Genomic DNA, 19,056 nt, shown 5'->3' on the forward strand with positions numbered 1-19,056 from the left:
CCTGGCTGGAACAGTGATACTGTTCTGGCCTCGTAGTCCTGGCCTGCCATTGGGTGGCCTCCTGCAGTTCAGAGGAGAGATTTCTGAGGCTCTGTGTGGTGGACTCCAGGCTGCAAGCCGCCGTGGGTGATGGGGTGATGTTGTAGGCTGTTGCTGCTGGGAGCAAAGTACCTTTTCGTGGTGGCATGTCCAGAGCCCTGTCCTTCAGATCTAGGGCCTGGAGTGGGGTGGCTTGGAGGGTTGCCCAGTTCCCAGGGGAACACATAGGGAAGACCTAGCACCCAGCCACTTCCTAAACACTTGGTGCTACTGTCTGAGGGCGGCTCCAGCTGTGCAGCCACTGGCATGGGGTGGCTGTGTGTTTCATGTCCCTTGCCCTCCCTTGGCTTGAGGAGGAGGAGCTTAACATTTCAGAGCTCTGCGATTAATGCAATTAACAGCCATTAGATAGCAAGTCTTGGCAAGCAGGGCAGAGGCTTGGTTTGTTGTCTTCCAGTTGGTTGTCTCATGTTCAGGTGTCTAAGAGACGGGGGGCTGGAAATCAAGCCCGGCTTCTGTCCCTTGGTGCTCAGCGAGGGTTGTGGTAGAGCTGCTTGAAAGCTGCTGTCACTTGCTCCATTCTTTGGAGACCCAGAAAACCGGGATGTACCAGATCCAACTTGGTGGAGGCGAGGCTCTCCCGGCTGCAGGCTCTGGTGGTCAGCTGCTGGGTCAGTTGGCCTCTTGGGGCTCAAGGTCAAAGCCAAGCCAGGACACTGTCTTCATCTTGGGTCACAGCTGAGGAAGCCAAAGTGGACGTCACACAGCCAGGGAGGGCTTGTCCTGGGACTGAAACTTGCTTTTCCAAACTTGAAGAGATCCTGGTCGGGGTTCTTGCTCCCGGGAGCTCCATGCTGCAGGGAGGGGTCCTAGGACGCGTATGTTGTGGTCGTGTTGCAGTTTCCAGTAGGGAACATTTGTTAGGGAACAAGGAGGTGACAGCAGGCAGGCATGTGGGGAGACTGGAGAAGTTAGAAGAGGGACTGTTTCACATTGGAAAATCCCGACTTAACGTTACTCCCTGGAAGCTGGGGTTTGCGTGTTTTATGTTCATTGTCTCTGTGATTCTGAAGTGCTGGGCACGTCTCTAGATTTCATCCATCCTTCTTCACCCCCTGCTTCCCTTTAAAGTTTTTTTTAAAAATTATTTGTAAATTTTTGTTTACTTTGAAAGGCAGAGAGGAGAGAGACAGACACAGAGAGATCTTCCATCTGCTCATTCATTCCTCGAATGTCTACAATAGCCAGGACCGGGCCAGGCTGCTAACTAGGTGGCTGGAATTCCATCTCGGTCTCCCTCCCGGGTGGCAGTGAGTCAAGTACATGAGCCGTCATCTACTGCCCCCCAAGGTGTGGGAATCCAGACCAGAAGCAGATGTGGGAATCAAGCAGACAGAGACGGGCTGTGGGCATCCCAGGCTGGGCCCTAGCGAGGTGCTCTCCTGCCGCTTGCTTCTCTTTGCTTTCCATGAAGCAGAGTGGAAACCTGGTTCTCAGACCCTGGCGGATCTGGAGGACCCTTAGGGTTCCATCTCTGGAACTTTCTGGAGGAAATGTTCTGTTTTTTTATGGATTGTGATGTGCCCGTGTCAGGGACTTACTGAAGTCAGCTGAGACTCCTTGAAGGCTTAGTGGTTGGGTGTCTGAGGTTCAGGCTAGGCTAGTATGTTGTCAGGGTGACCACAGAGGTCACTTAGAGGGACTGTAGCAGGTGGTTTAATGAAACCTACTGTCCTTCCCAACCTAGCAAGCAGGTGGCAAAAAAAAGGCTTTTATCCCATCCTGGATGTGGGGGCCCGTTGTAAAGATCTCAACTTTCGCTGTGAAAAGGTGGGCATCTTCCGGTGACCATGTGTAGGTCAGGCGCCACGGAGGCAGGCTGGGGGCAGGTGGATGAGCATCCTCTCATTAGAGCCTTGGTGTCCCCATTTTAATAGTGGCTAAGTGTGTTATTCAACGTCATATGACTGGTAAGCGCTGGAGCCAAGCTGTTGATTTTAGAGTCTGTACTTTGCTTATGTATTTATTTTTGAAGATAAATTTATTTGTTGATTTGAAAGGCACTGTTCCAGAGAGATCTTCTGTCCGTTGGTTGGTTCACTCCTCAGATGGCTGCAGCTGCTGGGGCTGGGCCAGCTGAAGTGAGGAGCCAGGAGCTTCTTCCATGTCTCCCACACAGGTATAGGAACCCGAGTACCAGAGCCATCCTCTGGCCTGCCTTCTCAGGCACATGAGCAGGGAGCTTGGTTGGAAATACAGCAGCCAGGCCTCAAACTGGTGCCAGCATGGCTTGCTGGCACTTAGTGTCAGCCCAAGACTGTGCTCTTAACCTTTGCTCAAGACAGGTCTGTGCCCAGCATGTTCTGCTTACCCCTCCACCATATTACTATTATTTTTTAAAAATTATTTATTTGTGGGCCCGGCGCGGTGGCGCAAGTGGTTAAAGGTCCTCACCTTGCACGCCCGGGATCCCATATGGGCGCCGGTTCTAATCCCGGCAGCCCCGCTTCCCTTCCAGCTCCCTGCCTGTGGCCTGGGAAGGCAGTCGAGGACAGCCCAAAGCTTTGGGACCCTGCACCCGCGTGGGAGACCCGGAAGAGGCTCCTGGCTTCGGATCGGCATAGTATCGGCCCGTTGCGCTCACTTGGGGAGTGAATCATCGGACGGAAGATCTTCCTCTCTGTCTCTCCTCTCTGTATATCCGCCTTTCCAATGAAAAAATAATAAAAAATAAATCTTTAAAAAAAAAAATTATTTATTTGTGGGGCTGGCACTGTGGTGTAGTGAGTTAATTTGCCACCTGCAGTATACTGACATACCATATGGGCAATGGCTTGAGTGCCATTTGCTTCAGTTCTGATTCAGCTCCCTGCTAACATGCTTGGAGCGGCAATGGAGGGTGGCTCCACTACATGGGCCCCTAGATCCACATGGGAAACTCAGAAGAAGCACCTGGCTCCTGGCTTCAGATAGGCTCAGCTCCAGTCATTGTGGTCATTTGGGGAGTGAACCAGTGAATAGAAGATCTTTGTCTTTCCTTCTCTCTGTAAATCTGACTTTCCAATAAAATAAATCTGATTTTTTAAAAGATTTGTTTATTTTTATTGCAAAAAAACAGAGAAGAGCAGAGACAGAGAGGAAGACCCTCCATTCGATGATTCACTCCCCAAGTGGCTAAAACTCTGGAGCTGAGCCAATCCGAAGCCAGGAGCTTTTTACAGGTCTCCCACGTGGGTGCAGGGTCCCAAAGCTTTGGACTGTGCTTGACTACTTTCCCAGGCCACAAGCAGGGAGCTGGATGGGAAGTGGAGCAGCCAGGACACTAAACAGTGTCCATATGGGATTCCGGCACTTATAACCGGAGGATTAGCCAGCTGAGCCATAATGCTGGCCCTTTACCTGGTGTCTTAATCACTAAGCCAAATATAAAAAAACAAAACTCTGCATTCTCTGTGATGATGCCATATATTTTTAAAAAGATTTATTTTATTTTTATTGGAAAGTCAGATATGCAGAAAGGAGGAGAGACGGAAAGATCTTCCATCTGCTGATTCACTCTGTAATGGCTGAAGCTGCACCAATCTGAAGCCAGGAGCCAGGAACAACTTCTTGGGTCTCCCACATGGATGCAGGGTCCAAAGGCTTTGGACTGTCCTTGATTGCTTTTCCAGGCCACAAGCAGGGAGCTGAATGGGAAACAGGGCCACCAGGATGTGAACTGATGTCCATACAGAATCCTGGTGCGTGCAAGGCAAGAACTTTAGCTGCTAGGCTACTGCGCTGGGCTGGATGCCATATTTTTTAAAACAGTACATGATCCTGCTCATTCCCTGGCTGTTTCTTATTTTTTCCTATTTACTTGTTTTTAACATTGTTTATAATTGAGAAGGGTGTATGCACATATGGGTCTCTGATTAGGGTGGGAAGGGTTGAGGCATGAAGGAGGGTGGTTGGGACAGATTCTGTTTTTTTTTTTTTTTTCTCCTGTGTCTGTAAGGAGGGAAGGGTGCTGTCCGAACAGCGTCAGCACCCTGGGATGGGGGACAGTCATTTGATGATGCTTTAGAGACTTTGGTGTAGGGAAGAGTGTTCCAAGGGTGTTACGTCAGTGGCTTTGGTAATTCTGAGACATCTCAGCTTCATGGCACCAAGATGGAGCAGATCTTTCCAAGGTCTGTTTTTGAGCAAGTCCACCTCAGCGTGCATCCACAGACCCAGATACTTGCTGCAGAGCTTGGCCAGGACAGTTATCTAAACTGTCCATCCTCAGTGTCCTCTGCTGGCCTGAATGAGCTGTCCATCATGTGCCTCATGTGCTTCTGGGCATGCTGTCCACTGCGCAGGCTTTAGCAACTGAGAAGGTCTCATCTCATGAACCTTTCTTGTGCTTTTCCCTATGGCTGTGATTTGAGCCCAGAGATGTAGCTGGGGAGTCCCCCAAGAAACTTCAACCTGTGGTGACCTTGGACTTGACTCTTGCATATGCCAACCAGTGCGGGGTCAGGTTCACTCACTCACCCGTACCAGCCAATGCACATATTAGTGGTTGCAGCTGCCTGATCAGTCCTGCGTCCTGCCCCATCTCTCACGCAAACTGATGGGTGCTGCAGCCTAGCCTGGTGTGCCACAAGCCAGGTCTTCATTCACATAGGCAACCCCTAATAACCTCCTCCAGCCTGGCCCACAGGCCCCAGTTTGGCATGTGCCAGCGTGTTGTTCTGCAGCCTAGCCCGGTCTGTCCCACATCCCATCTGGCTGTTGTGCACTCATGTATATTGTACCTTGGCATAGCCTGACCCAGCCCGTCTTCATTCACAGGTATGCCATTGGGTGCTCCTGCCTTTCTCAACCTGGCCCACCCCAGCCCTGGCTCTCAGGCTGACCAGCAGGAGCTATAGCCCAGGGGGAGTACCCACAATTTCCTACCAGGTCTACTCCCAGCCTTGCGTCTTGTGTGCGTCAGCCAGTGTTGCAGCCCAGTCTGACATGGCCAGCCCCCAGTCCTGACACTCAATGGTGGGTGCTGTGGCCTAGTCCAACAGTTCATATTTATTCCTGGTTTTGTCAGTGGGTGCCATAGCCTAGTTCAGTCCGTCCTGCAACTATTCTGGGTGCTGGAGCCTAGCCCAGTGTAACCTACCCTCAAACCCAGCCCAGACACATGCTGATCGGTGTTTTAGCCTTACCCAGCCTGGTCTACCCACAGCCCCAGCTCTCACACTCGCTAGTAGCAGCTGCAGCCCAGCTGGGGAGTCCCCGAAGTTCCTCTACCAGGCCTGTGCTGGCATGATTAACCCACAGTCTCAGCTCTTGCTGGCAAGTGTTGCAGCCTAGCCCACCTGAGCGGGCCCACACCCCATCCTGGCTGTCGTACATGCCAGGGGTGCTGAGGCCTCGCCTGCCCCCAGCACACAGAGATGCTGACTATTGCTGCCTGCCACCCCCACTACCCCAGTTATTGTGTTCTCCGGGGTGGGGGTGCTGCAGTCTAGCAGAGTTCCCCAAGTTTTCCTACCAGGTCTACTTCCAGCCCCAGATCTCATGCATGATGGCGGGTACCATGGCCTTGCTTGGCATAGTCTGATTTCACTATAGTGTTTGCATGTGCCAGGGGTGCCACACCTGGTTCCACCCAGCCTCCACCTAGCCCTGGTTCCCATGAGTGTCAGGTGAATTCTGTGGTCCAGCCTGGCTCAGCCCATCACCACCCCAGCTCTCCACATAAACCAGTGTTTCAGTCCTACAGGGGCGAGCCCATAGTCCCCTACAGAACCTGCCCCCGGATCCAGTTCTCTGCATGCTAGGGGGTGGCCTACCCCCTGCCTCAATACTCATGGGCAGGTGCTGCAGCCTGGCCCAGCCAGACATACCCCCGCCCCCTGCCCCAGCCCCAGGTTTACGTGTACCAGTGAGTGGCAGGTGCTTTTATTTGGCCCTGCCCAGATCTTCCTCATGGATGACCTTGACCTCATGCAGATATGCCCTCTGATTCCTCCCCTGCCCCCGGGCCTCTCCCATCTCCCCATCTAAAGCACCTGGTCTCAACACCCTTGCAATGGCCTAGTCCATGGAAGCCCCCAGAAGTCATTCCTCCCCTATAAACATGTCTTCAGCCATTCCCACTCCAGTATGTCTCTAGACTCCCTTCCCTGGAGAGTCTGCTGTCGCTCCACCTGAGGGCCAGGGTGGCATGTCCTGGCCTGGAGTTCCCCACTAATACCACGTATCTTCAAAACAAACAGACAGACAAACAATGACCGTGCTGATACACTGGTATAGCTAACACAGAGTTGGCATTAACTGAACCCAGGATGCCTGCCAGCTAGTGGCTGCTTTTCTCCCAGTAGTGTAGCATGTGCCTAGGCACAGGGCAACCTAGACAGTTGCCTATAGCTGAGGCCTTTTTAATTTATTTATTAAAGATTTATTTTGTTTTTACTCGAAAGGCAGAGTTACCCTGAAAGGAGGAGAGACACAGAGAGAAAAATCTTCCAGCTGTGGGTTCACTCCCCAGATGCCCACAACAGTTGGAGCTGAGCCCATCGAGAGCCAGGAGCCAGCAGCTTCCTCCAGGTCTCCCACGTGGTTGCAGGGGCCCAAGGACTTAGGCCATCCTCTGCTATTTTCCTAGGCCATAAGCAGGAAGATGGATGGGAAGTGGAGCAGCTGGGACATGAACTGGTGCTCATATGGGGTGCCAGGTAGAGGTTAATGTGCTACACCACAGTGCCACTCCCGGTAAAACCCTCTCAGCCAAGGAGTCTGAGGCAGACAGAGATGACATGACTCTGGATTTTATCCCTACACCAGCTTGTGTCCTGCCTCCTGTGTGCATCCCCGCCTCCAGCTGCCACGGTTGGCATCACTCAGCCATCTCGGGGTGTGACTCAGAATCTTTCCCTGTGCACAGTTGATACATTGTGGGTGAAGTCAGCTTCCCAACCCTGGTCATGTTTCTATGGTGATGAGTCCCCACAGCTGTCAGCAGTAGACTTCTTAGAAGGAGAGCTATGTGAACACAGGCTCTTGGACGGTACTACCGCTGAGAAGGGTATACTTGCAATGGACCTCACCCTACACATCTCCCAGTGCCTCCAGGCCAGCTCCCTCACTGTGGATGCTGTGAGGTTCCAAGATGGGTGTATACAGAGACAGAGGGAGGGAGCTCGAGCGGAACTCCCAGCTGAGATGCCAGTGTTGCCAGCTGAGGCTTGCTGGGACTTGAGCATCCTGTGGGGATGCCAGCCTTGCAGGCAGAAGCTTGGCCCACCACATGCGTGTCTGGCAGTCTCTGCACCAGATGTTGACTCCTGAGGTTTGGCTCTTACGACTCAGGCACTTTGTGCTAAGTGGCATCTGCAGGTGTTTCACAGCCACGTTGGGACCTCGGGTCATTAACCTCTCCCCATTGGGACAGAGCTGGGGCCTCCGGGAACAGGACAGGTGGCCGTGAACCCTTCCATGGAAACTCACTTTGTTTGTGTCTTGCCTGGGAGGGTGCTGACGAGACACACGTAGGGAGGGTGTCAGGGTGGCCCAGCACTGGCACTCCTCCTCCTCCCTTTGTTTTACTGAACTGGAATCTGTTCTACATTTTGATAAATAACAAACATCTATCCACACAGCTAAAAACTCAAAGAGCGTCTTTCTTTAATCATTGGACATTGTATATGTGTATTGAATTATTGTACTAACCCCATAAATGTGTACAAATGTTACATATCAGTCTATATTTTTATTTTTTATTTTTTGAAAGATTATTTTAATTGGAAAGGCAGATTCATAGCGAGAAGAAGAGACAGAGAAAAAGATTTTCCATTTGCTGATTCACTCCCCAAGTGACCACAGTGGCTGGAATTGAACCAATCTGAAGCCAGGAGCTTCTTCCAGGTCTTCCATGCAGGTGCAGGGTCCCAGGGTTTGGGACTGCTTTCCTAGGCCACAAGCAAGGAACCAGATTGGATGTGAAGTGGGGCTGTTGGGACATGAAACAGGTACCCATATGGGATCCCAGTGTTTGCAAGGCGTGGACTTTAGCCACTAGGCTACCATGCCAGGCCCTTTAATTTTTTCATTAAGGATATATTTTACTTGAAATGGTTACAGAGAGCGAAAGAAAGGGAGAGAGATCTTCCATCTGTTAGATCACTCCCAAATGATTGTAATGGCCAGAGCTAGACTGGTCCAAAATCTGGAGCCAGGAGCATCTTCTGGGTCTCCCACATGGGTGCAGGACCCAAGGCCATGAGCCATCTTCTGCTACTCTACCAGGCCATTAATAGGGAGCTGGATCAAAGGTGGGGCAACTGGCACTTGAATGGACTCCCGTATGGTATGCTGACACAGCAAGTGGAGGATTAGTCCAGCTTCCTGCTCCACTTTGGATCCAGCTTCCTGCTAACATACCTGGGAAAGCAGCAGAAGATGCCCGGTTGCTTGGGCTCCTGTACGCACGTGGAAGACCTGAGTGAAGCTCCTGGCCTCAGTCTGGCTCATTCTATCAAGGCCATTCTATCCATTCGAAGACTCAGTAATGGTGGGAAGATTTCTGTTTCTCACTCTTCCTTTCAAATAAACAAAATTAAAAAAAAAGTTATTTATTTCAAAGACAGAATAATAACAACGAATGGAAGAGGGGCAGAGAGAGCGAGAGAGATCTTCTGCTGTGTGGCCAGGGTCGGGTCAGGCTAAGGTGTGAAGCCTGGAAGTGCGTCCAGGTCTGTCATGTGTGGCCGCGTGACCATCTGCTGCTTTCTGGGGACATTATCAGCAAGGAGCTAGGCTGGAGGCAGAGCAGCTACGGTTCAAACTGGTACCCTAAAATGGCATGCTGGCATTGATTGTGGAATGACAACTTAGGCTGCTGTGCCACAACACTAGACCCGGTTTATAATTAAAAATATGTATATATTCACTTACTTCTTTTTAGCTACTTGAAAGGCACAAACTTCCATATGGATCTTCGATTCACTGGTTTACTCCCCAAATGCTTGTGACCTGTGCCAGGTCAAAGTCAGGATGCAGGAACTCCGATCTGGTTACACTTATGGGCCGTAGGGGCCTGGGTACCCTGGACCATCAGTTTCTACCTCTTAGGATGTGTATTAACAGAAAGCTGACTTGAAATGGAGTAACCAGGACTCAAACCAACATGGGTTGTTGGCATCCCAAGCAGCAGTTCAAGCTGCTGTGCCACAGTGCCCACCTCTAAAATAAAATTTAAAACAATAAAATAAGTGTACATCATTTGGAGATATTGTCATTAAAATGTATGCTGATGAAGCTCCTACTTGGGACACTGCCTCCCATGGTAGAGTTTGAATCTGGCCCTGGTCCCAACTCCCACTTCTTCCTAATACAGATGTGGGTGGCAGTGGTGCTGGCTCAGAAAGTTGGTTTCGGGGACCATTGCCATGGAGAAGCTGGTTAAGCCTCCCCCTGGCTTCCAGCTTTTACCCCAGCCCATCCCTGACCCATGTGGCCAATTTGGGGAATAAACAGGTGGAAAGAAGCTCTTTCTTTTTCCAGCTCTCACAAAGAAAATGAAATAATTTTCATAAAACTTAAAATAGCAGACATGCACAACGTGGATGCTTGTTTATAACAAGTAAAAACTGGAAACTTGCTTTCTGTTCAGAGGCTGCACAGGGTGGGGTCCGACCAATGGTAACATGAAGCAGGTGTGGCTACGTGTATCAACACCCGTCAGACAGTTGCAGAGGCTGGACCAAGGTAGGCTTTGGCAACAGTTACCGCAGTGTTGTCAGCTGGTATGTCTGTGGGTAGTTGAAAGGGGAGACTTGTGGAGCTGGCTGCAAAAGTGGGAGCACTCGCTGCAGTGTGACACTGGGGAAGAGGAGTGGCAATGGGATTCGCAGCACGGGACGGAGAACCCTGGTCCTGGTCTTGTTCCTCTTGCTTTGTGGTCTTTGGCTGCCTGCCATCTGCCAGTCTGGGTAGTGGGGGAAGTGAAGGAGTCTAGGAAACATTATCCAGGGGGTCTGCTGCCCTCAGGGCACCAAGCAGTGAGTGATGAGAGAGAGAGAGTATGTGTGTGTGGCAATGGGTGAGGGGTGGTACAGAAATAAGTTGCTTGGGCCCGGAGTGGTGGCCTAGTGGCTAAAGTCCTCGTGTTGAATGCACCAGGATCCCATATGGGTGCTGGTTTGTATCCCAGTGGCCCTACTTCCCATCCAGCTTCCTGCTTGTGGCCTGGGAAAGCAGTGGAGGACGGCCCAAAGCCTTGGGACCTTGCACCTGCTTGGGAGACCTGGAGAAGTTCTTGGATCCTGGCTTTGGATCAGTGCAGCACCGGCTGTTGTGGTCAATTGGGGAGTGAATCATCGGACAGAAGATCTTCCTCTGTGTTTCCTCTCTGTATATCTGACTTTGTGATAAAAAATAATAATAATAAAATAAAAAAGAAATAAGCTGCCCAAGCACTCACCTCCTGCAGGCAGTGGGGACAGAATCCTTACAGGATACCTGGGGCTTTTTGACCGCATGTACACTGTTGTGAGTGTGAGAAGCTGGATGCTGATATGGTTTTTTGTGTATTTCTGGTATCCCTGGAATGCTTTATAATAAGTAGTAGGGCATGGCACTATAGCCTAGCAGCTAAAGTCCTCGCCTCTGAAGCGCCAGGATCCCATATGGGTGCCGGTTCTAGTCCTGGCAGCTCCACTTCCCATCCGGCTCCGTGCCTGTGGCCTGGGAAAGCAGTTAAGGATGGGCCAAAGCCTCGGGACCCTGGACCCACGGTTGGGAGACCTGGAAGAAGTTCCTGACTCCTAGCTTTGGATCAGCGCAGCACTGGCCATTGTAGCCATTTGGGGAGTGAACCAGGGATGGAAGGTCTTTTTGTTTTTCCTGCTCTCTGTAAAATTTGCCTTTCCAATAATAAATAAAAATGAGTAAAAAATAAAAATAAATCTTTAGGTGCTTATGTTGTGACACAGCAAATAAAGCTGTGGCCTATGATGCTAGCATTTCTTGTGGATACCAGTTTGTGTCCTGGATGCTTCATTTCCAGTCCAGCTGCTTGCTAATGGTCTAGGAAAAACAACAGAAGTTGACTCAAGTCCTTGAGTCCCTGCCATCCATGTTGGAGACTGGATGAAGCTTCTGGCTCCTGATTTCAAGCTGGTTCAACCTGGTCATCATGGCCATTTGGGAAGTGAGCGAGTGGATAGGAGATCTCGCCCTCTTTCTTTGTAACTATTTATTTATTTTTATTGGAAAGGCAGATTTACAGAGAGAAGGAGTGACAGAAAGGCCTTCCATCTGCTTGTTCACTCCCCAAATGGCTGCAGCAGCTGAAGCTGAGCCAATCTGAAGCCAGGAGCTTCTGCTGGGTCTCCTGCGCAGGTTTAGGGTCCCAAGGCTTTGGGCTGTCCTCGACTGCTTTCCCAGGCCACAAGCAGGGAACTGGATGGGAAATGGAACAGTTGGGAAATGAACTAGTATCTGTATGGGATCCCAGTGGTTGCAAGGCAAGGGTTCAGCCACTAGGCCATTGTGCTGGGCCCAACACAGTCTTAAAAAGAAATAAAAACATGAAAGAAGCACTAGTACTTTAAAACAAAATAAAGAGTTGTGCCTGAAAGTACCATTTGGCCCAACAGTCCTCCTGGATCTCTCCTTAAAACATTGGGAAGTGCCGTTTTGAAAAGATGTTTATACAGCCACCCATGTTTATAGCAGCGTGGTTAGCCAAAGGTGGAAGCAATCTAGACTGTGTTTGAGCCGAACGTTAGTATATTATTGAGCTTTCAAAAGGAAGGAGGTTCTGACACCTGCTCCAGTACAGATGAAGCTTGAATGTGTGAAGTACTGAATGAGCCAATCACAAAAAGACACATGGGACAGTTCTCTGGTTTGACTTACCTAGAGTCAGAGAGACAGAAAATAGAGCGGGCTGCTGGCTGGGAGGGAGGGAGAGGCAGGGAGTGATACTGTTTCGGGCATTTGTGGTTTTAGCTTGGGAAGAGGGGCGTTCTGGAGATGGATGGATGGTTGGTGGTACAACAGCACAGCCATGCCCAGTGCCACTGCCCGGTGCCCTGAAAGTGTGAGCCTTAGCGCAGCGAGAAGTGAGAGTGGTGGGGGAGGGGCTCCCAGAACTGAACCCATAACCTTTCCTTCTGTTTGTGAAACTGGTGTGGGAGTGGGGGAAGTGCCAGCAGGTTTGGCTGAAATGTGTCCCCGGGGAGAATGTGTTATGCATGTTGGCTTCTGGAACCCCACATATCCTGAGTCTTCCAGACACTGAGTGGGTCAGGGGTGTGTGGCCCCCTCGGTGGTTGTCCCCTGGTCGGTGGCAGGCTGAGAGAGAGCTGTACAGGCAGTTCCCTCCACCCCTTATTACGCAGTGGAAAATTATGGGAAGGTTCATGGTCATCCCATACTTACCCAGTCTGATACTTTGAGCAGAAAATATTGCTTGTGTGACATTAGAAGAGAGCCCAGGGCAGTGTGTGTGTGGGGGACTAGACATATTGAGGGCCAGGAGTGCTGATGAGGTGTGGGCAGCGGTCCTGTGCTGCGGGTGGGGCGAGTCCACTGGTATAGCCACTCTGTGGGGCTCCCTTTAAGCCGAAAGCCAGTTGTGCCCTCTGACCCATCAACACCACTTTCTTTCTCCAGAGAGACCCTTGCCGGGAGAGGTGTGTGGGTATCCAGAGCCATGACACCAGGGTATTGTTCCATGTTGCATGGCTGCTTGCTGCCAGAGACCAGGAGCTGAAGGTCCAGCTATGGGGTGGGGGTAATTCAGTGAGTTGTACGCCCATGGCATGGACAAAGTGTGTGCTGCAGGGAGTAAATTCTGATGCCATCACGGGGACCCTGGCATAGTCTGGCTTGAATGAGATCACTTTTTTTCCTTATGGGACAGCCCAGAGGGAGGTGTGGTCTGGGTTCCTCCATTGCTGCATAAAACAGCGGCCAGTGCTGAATGCTCGTGGGCGCTGGGGTCGGGGCTCTGCCACTGTAGAGGATGTCTGTGGCTGAAGCTGGAGTCCTTTGGTAGTTTTTTGGTGCACACATCTGGTGTCTGCACTGACATGACAGGGAGAGGTGTGTCATTGGGACTGCTCATTGGAGGGCCCACACGGGACGCTTTCCTGTACAGCCTGGAAACCTCCGGGTAGTTGGACTTCCCACTGCAGGAGGCCGAAGGTGCGTGGCCTGCTGTGACTTCTGTGTGCTGTGACCTTTCCCGTCCTGCACGGGTCAGGAGCCTCCCTGGAGCCAAGGAAGGAGCAGAGACCTCGCCTGTCGGTGTGCTAAAGGAGAGGTGGCAGATTGGGAGCGCCTCCCCAGTGGGAAGCTCTGCTACTTTAGTCATGACACTGTGCCTAGCTGCAAGGGTGGCTGGGAGGTGTCGTATGGAGGGGGTGACTGAGGAGTAGCTTGGCAGAGTCCTGTTCCTGCAAGGAAGCAAAGAAAAATAAGATTTAGGGCCCATTGCGTTTGCAAACAGGATATATATATATGTGTGTGTGTGTGTGTGTGTAGAGTATGGAGGTTATCAGTGCAGGGGACGCAGGCTAGGATGGCCTGGGGGTCTGTTGCGCAGTGTGGTGCCTGTAGTTAGCGTTGCTGTACTTGGAGTGTGTGTCTTCTGTTAAATGTTCTTATCACACAAAGGAGGGTAGAAGGAAGAATCCTGTGGTGGGTGAAGATAGGTTTCTGGTGTAGGTTATGTTAACGGTGGCATGAGTAGGAACTTCAAACCCACCATTTCAACTGCTCATTAAGTATATACAGTATTATATATATATATATATATATATATATATTTTAAGATTTTATTTTATTTTTATTAGAAGGGTCAATATGCAGAGAGGAGAGACAGAGAGGAAGATCTTCCCTCCGATGATTCACTCCCCAAGTGAGCGCAACGGCCGATGCTATGCATAGTCCAGGAGACTCTTCCAGGTCTCCCACGTGGGTGCAGGGTCCCAAAGCTTTGGGCCGTCCTCCACTGCTTTCCCAGGCCACAGGCAGGGAGCTGGATGGGAAGCAGGGCCGCCGGGATTAGAACCGGCGCCCATATGGGATCCTGGGCGTGCAAGGCGAGGACCTTAACCACTGTGCCATCATGCCCGGCCCTACCGTATAATATATTAAATGTAATTAAGTATATACAGCTTTTTGTATACTGATGTTTGGTACATCGGTTATACCTCAATAAGGTTTTCTTTTTTACAAAGAAAAAAATCTGTCTTTGTTATTTGAATGGCAGAGTTGGAGAGTTAGGTTTTCCATCTGCTGATTCAGTTCCCAAATGGCCCCAACGGCCGGAGCTTGGCTAATCTGAAGCCAGGAGCCAGGAGTTTAGAACGTCTTCCAGGTCTCCCACGTGGGTGTTTGGGCCCAAGCACCCATGCCATTTCCCAGATGCTTTAGCAGGGAACTGGAGTGGAAGGGGAGCAGCTGGGGCTCAGTTGGCACTTGTATGGGTTGCCCAGTGCTACAGTGGGGGCGTAGCTGGCTCCATTTGTGTGGCTGTTTGGTGTCAGTGCCTTAAGTTTACTTTTGTGGTGAAGTAAGATACATTGAATACAGTCTGAAAGAATATGTAGAAGGGAGTCCAGAAGAGTGATTGGTAACAGTAATTACTTCTGGGGAGTGGGGAGAAGGCAGGATGGGGTTTGGGAGGTTACATGAGGGTACACCCAAAGGTTGGAGAGAATGGTTTTGCAGTGCGGTGAGTTACCTGCTACCTGACTCCCAGGGCTTTGTGTAGAGAGTGGATAGCAGCACAGTGGGGTAAACCACCCCTGGGGAGTGTTTGCTTGGAGTCCGGGCCCACTGTGGGTTTGGCTTCTTGCTAATTTGCATCCCGGGAAGCAGCAGGTGGTGGCTCAAGGGTTTGGGTCCCTGCTGGCCATTTGAGAGACTGAGCTGGAGCCGAGGCGCCTGGCTTTGGCCTGGCTCATGTGTGGCTGGTGTGGCCTTTTGTGGACGCAGGTAGGAGAGTCTCTCTCTGTCAGTGTGTATTTCAAATTAAACAAGTACAACTTAGAAAACCAACTAGCTGATCTGTGATAGAATTTCACGCTACGTCCTTGTGAAGTGTAGCTGTCGCACTCAATTTTTTTTAGCAGAAAACACTTTCCTTTTCATTCCATTTTCCACAAACTTCTTCAGGTCCTCTCGGAATGAAAGCTAACTTGGGCTGAAGCCATACTGTTTTAATTTTTAACAAGGATGATGTCTTCACATTTTGCCTGTGACATTAAATATTCAAACTGGGCCCGGCGAGCACCTGGCAGCTGGGATTGGATCTCCCTGCTCGGGCCTGGTGCCCTCAAGGGCCAGGCCGAGGTGTCGACCCTTTCTCTCTCCTGGGCCTTCTGAGGGCAGAGGCTGCCATCGGTCAAGGTTCCCTCTTTCCCTGTCCTCCCCATGCATTCTGGAAAGTTCTCTGAATACCCATCAGATCTTTGTTGACCATAGAGGGCTTTTTGGTCCTGAAGAATTCAGAAGTGATTAAAACACAGCCTCCCGGACAGATCCTTTTAGTTACAAATGGAAACTTGATTGTTGCTGAGAGCTGAAGGAGCCAGATGGATGCCTTTACCAAGTCAGCATCACTGGCACCAAATCCCACTCGGTGCCCGCAGACAGGAGGTGCTGTGGCTGTGGCTTCTTCTGTATGTAAGCCCCATCCTGGCGCCTTGGGGTGCAGACTTCAGTTCTGTCCAAACCCTGCAGTCTGTCGGTTGGGTGTACCCATAGGAAGGAATGGAAGCTAATGGGAGAAGTGGCCGTTGCTGGTCATACTGGCTTGCCTGACGTCAGGCCACGTCCTCAGTAGCTGGATTGTTCTCTGTGCCTCACCGTGGGCTCTGTTCGACCTGCCACCCCCCCGCCCCCGGACTTCCCACAACAGTCCGTGAAGAGTAACCAGTTCTTGCTCTCTCCCCGTCCCCACCCCATGTCTGCTCCTCCGGGCGCAGGAGACTCACCGGGTCTACCGGCAGAAGCTGGAGGAGCTGACGGCTCTGCAGGCCTCCTGCAGTGGCTCCATTAGCAAGCAGAAGAAGCGCCTCAAGGACCTGAAGCACACCCTGCAGAGGTAGGTGGGGCCGCACCTGAGGCGCCTGCTGAAGCCCAGGATGGAAATCCCAGTGGGGGGGGCCAGTGGGGCGGTCGGAGTTCCCTTCAGGTGTCCTTGGATCTCAAGGTCATAGCGTGTTTTTAGGAATCTGGTTACTGCCTCCCCCAGGACTGTGTTCCTCTCAGCTGCTGCCCCCCTCCTTTCCCTCCCCACCCCAGATGGCCATCAGTAGTGTTGGGGTTGATTCCTCATCCTTACAGCCTGTGGCCTGGCTAACTGAGCACGGGAGCATTTCTGCTGTCCGTTCCTGTAGCCGAAATCCTGGGTGTGGTCCTCACTGTCTGGTCACGTGCCCATCTGTGAGCCAGTCCCTGAGACCCTGTGTGGATGGGGCCATGTCATGAGCTGTCAGTAGCCCTTGGGTGGGGGGGAGAAGGGGAGAGGATGATAAGGGGTTTTCTGGGTGCTGCTGCCTTGCTGGCCAGGGAAACAGAAGATGGCCAGGGGACATGGGGGACTCTCCCAGTTCGGTACGCCTGGTGGAGACAGACTCGAGCTGGTGAATTAGTTCAGTTCCTGAGTTCCTCCTTCCTCTTGTCTGGTCTGGGAAGGCATCATCCTTCATGGGAAGACGGGAGATACCCTGTTGGGTTCCTTGTCATAGACTAGGGAGTGTGGGTGGCTGCCTGTGAACACAGCACTGTTCTTGAGAAAAACACATCTTCTTGATGTCAGGCCACAGGCTGCCTGTGCCTGCCAGTCGGGGGAGGTTGCCCCCCTGCACTGTGGAGGCCTTGTCGGATAGTTAGGGGTGGTCTGTGGTTGGTTTGTGAGCTAAGACCCCACCTTGTGGAATAACCAGAACATCTCCCGACCCTGGCCCTTGGCCCCCGTTGAAAAGCACCCAGCTGCAAGATTGGCCTGAGAGAGGGGGCTAGACAAAGGAAGGATCCCTCCCGTTCCAGGGTCCCAGGGGTCTCATGTTTTTCTGGTATTGAGTCAGTATCACCAAAGAGTAATCCTCCGACTTCAACAAGTGGCTGCTTGTGTTAGCTGGGTTTCTTGGCCCTGTCAACAGTTCTCGGCTTATTCCTTTCGTGGTAGCAAGAAGAAATATAGTTGAACCAGTTGGCATGGGTCGTCGACGTTCTAGGTGCTGTACACTGTGCCTGCCTGAGAGATCAGGTGGGATGATGTTGCTGCCGTTTTCAGGTTTGGAAGACAAGCCGAAGGTCAGCTGGCTGTCAGGGGCCAGCACCACCCTCTGAGGGACAGACACGGGGCAAGGGGGCAGGGCCCAGGGCACCTGGATCCTTGAGCCATCTGAGCCATTGTGTCTGCTCCTCTGACTCCAGGTACAAGCACCATGCCAGTCAGGAGGAGGCGCAGCTGGTCCAGCAGATGAGTGCCAACATCAAGGAGAGACAGAATGTCTTCTTCGACATGGAGGCCTACCTGCCCAAGAAGAACGGGTGAGATCCCTAAGCCCCGGCCCTCCCAGCTCCCTGCAGGGGCTTGAGGGAGAGCTAGAGTGGGCAGGGGGTGGGCAGGGCAGAGAGAGGGAAGAGGAGAGCGCGGCAGGAAGAAAGGAGAGGCCGTGTCCCCGCCGGCTCTTCCCTGAGCCCTGGAGGAGACCTCATTTTCTACCAGGTGGCATTGACGTTCTCAGGAGGGCTTGTGAGGAACTGGCCCCTGCCACCCGCGTGTGGGGTCTCAAGAGAGAAGGTGTTGTCCCATGGCTGGGTGACAGCTGGGTGCCCAGCCATGATGTCCTCTGTTTTATCAGCACAGAGCTGCTGTGAGAAGTCCTGGTCAGGGTGACTCAGGCCAGAATGGGTCCAGCTCTGCCTCCCGAGCCTGTGCTGCTGGTCTTCTCCCTTGAGGAGTCCCTGCCTGCCCCTGGTGCCCTGCTCTGGATACAGCTCCTCCCAGCCATGTTTCCTTGTCGGGCCTGGCTTTCAGTCCGAGGCACCACCATGAATGGGACAGAGGAGTGTTAACAGCCCTGTTATATATGTAATAGAATTATTTATTTGAACAGTATGGTTAGAGAGAGAAGGAGAGATGGAGAGATCTTCCATCTGCTGATTAACTCCTGAAATAGCTGCCATGCATAGGGCTGGACCAGGCCAAAGCCCCAGGATCTCGGAGCTTCTTTGTGTCTCCCACATAGATGCAGGACCCCAAGCACTTGAGCCATCGTTAGTTGCTTTCCCAGGCACATTAGTAGGGAGCTGGAAGGGAAATGGAGCAGGCAGGACGTGAACTGGTACCCATTTGGGTTGCTGGTGTCCTGGGTGGCAGTCCTGTCTGTCAGCCCACAGCATCGGCCCAGCTCTATTGTATTTTGACCCATTTGTCCTGGTTTCTCCCTTTTTGCTGTTGGACTGCAGCCGCTGAGCAGGGAGGGATGCAGCACTGTCACAAGTCCCAGTGTCAGGGTGAGGGGGCCAGGAGTGGGGGGCTCCAGAGCTTCCCTGGGGGCTCACAGTCCTGCCATCTGACTCTCCCCCAGCCTACCTTTCCGGGGAACGCTGTCATCTAGACCAAAATGCTTTCTACCTCTAGGTTCTCGGGGAGGGGAGTGAGCCTGGGACAAATTCCCCCGCCCCACCCCCACCCCCTTTTGAAGATTTAGTTATTTTATTTGAAAGATTTATACACACACACTGAAGGGGAGTTAGAGAGATCTTTCTTCTGCTGGTTCACTTCCCAATGGTCGCAACAGCCAGAACTGTGCCAGTCTAAAGCTGAGAGCCAGGAGATTCTGCTTTCCCAGGTACGTCAGTAGAAAACTGGGTCATAAGTGGAGCAGCTGGGTCTCGCACAAGTGCCCGTATGGCATGTTGGCATCATGGCTTCATGTGTTAGGCCACAAAGCTGACTCTGCTCCCTACCATTTCTGCAAAGGGGTTTGCTTATTTACTCATTTATAAAAGGAGAGAGAG

The 19,056-nt window shown here is 51.8% G+C and overlaps 1 protein-coding gene across 1 annotated transcript in view; it reads left to right on the plus strand.

Moving 5' to 3' along the window:
• The window catches only part of TMEM120B (transmembrane protein 120B), a 35,540-nt gene that overhangs the window by 795 nt on the left and 15,689 nt on the right, over positions 1–19,056 (plus strand). The window contains exons 2-3 of the mRNA XM_040987050.1: positions 16,008–16,126; positions 17,464–17,580. Coding sequence (XP_040842984.1) covers positions 16,008–16,126; positions 17,464–17,580 — 236 coding nt within the window. The remainder of the gene's footprint in view (positions 1–16,007; positions 16,127–17,463; positions 17,581–19,056) is intronic.

The sequence above is a fragment of the Ochotona curzoniae genome, unplaced genomic scaffold, assembly GCF_017591425.1.
Source record: "Ochotona curzoniae isolate NIBS_2020 unplaced genomic scaffold, NIBS_Ocur_1.0 contig_46, whole genome shotgun sequence".
Taxonomy (NCBI): domain Eukaryota; kingdom Metazoa; phylum Chordata; class Mammalia; order Lagomorpha; family Ochotonidae; genus Ochotona; species Ochotona curzoniae.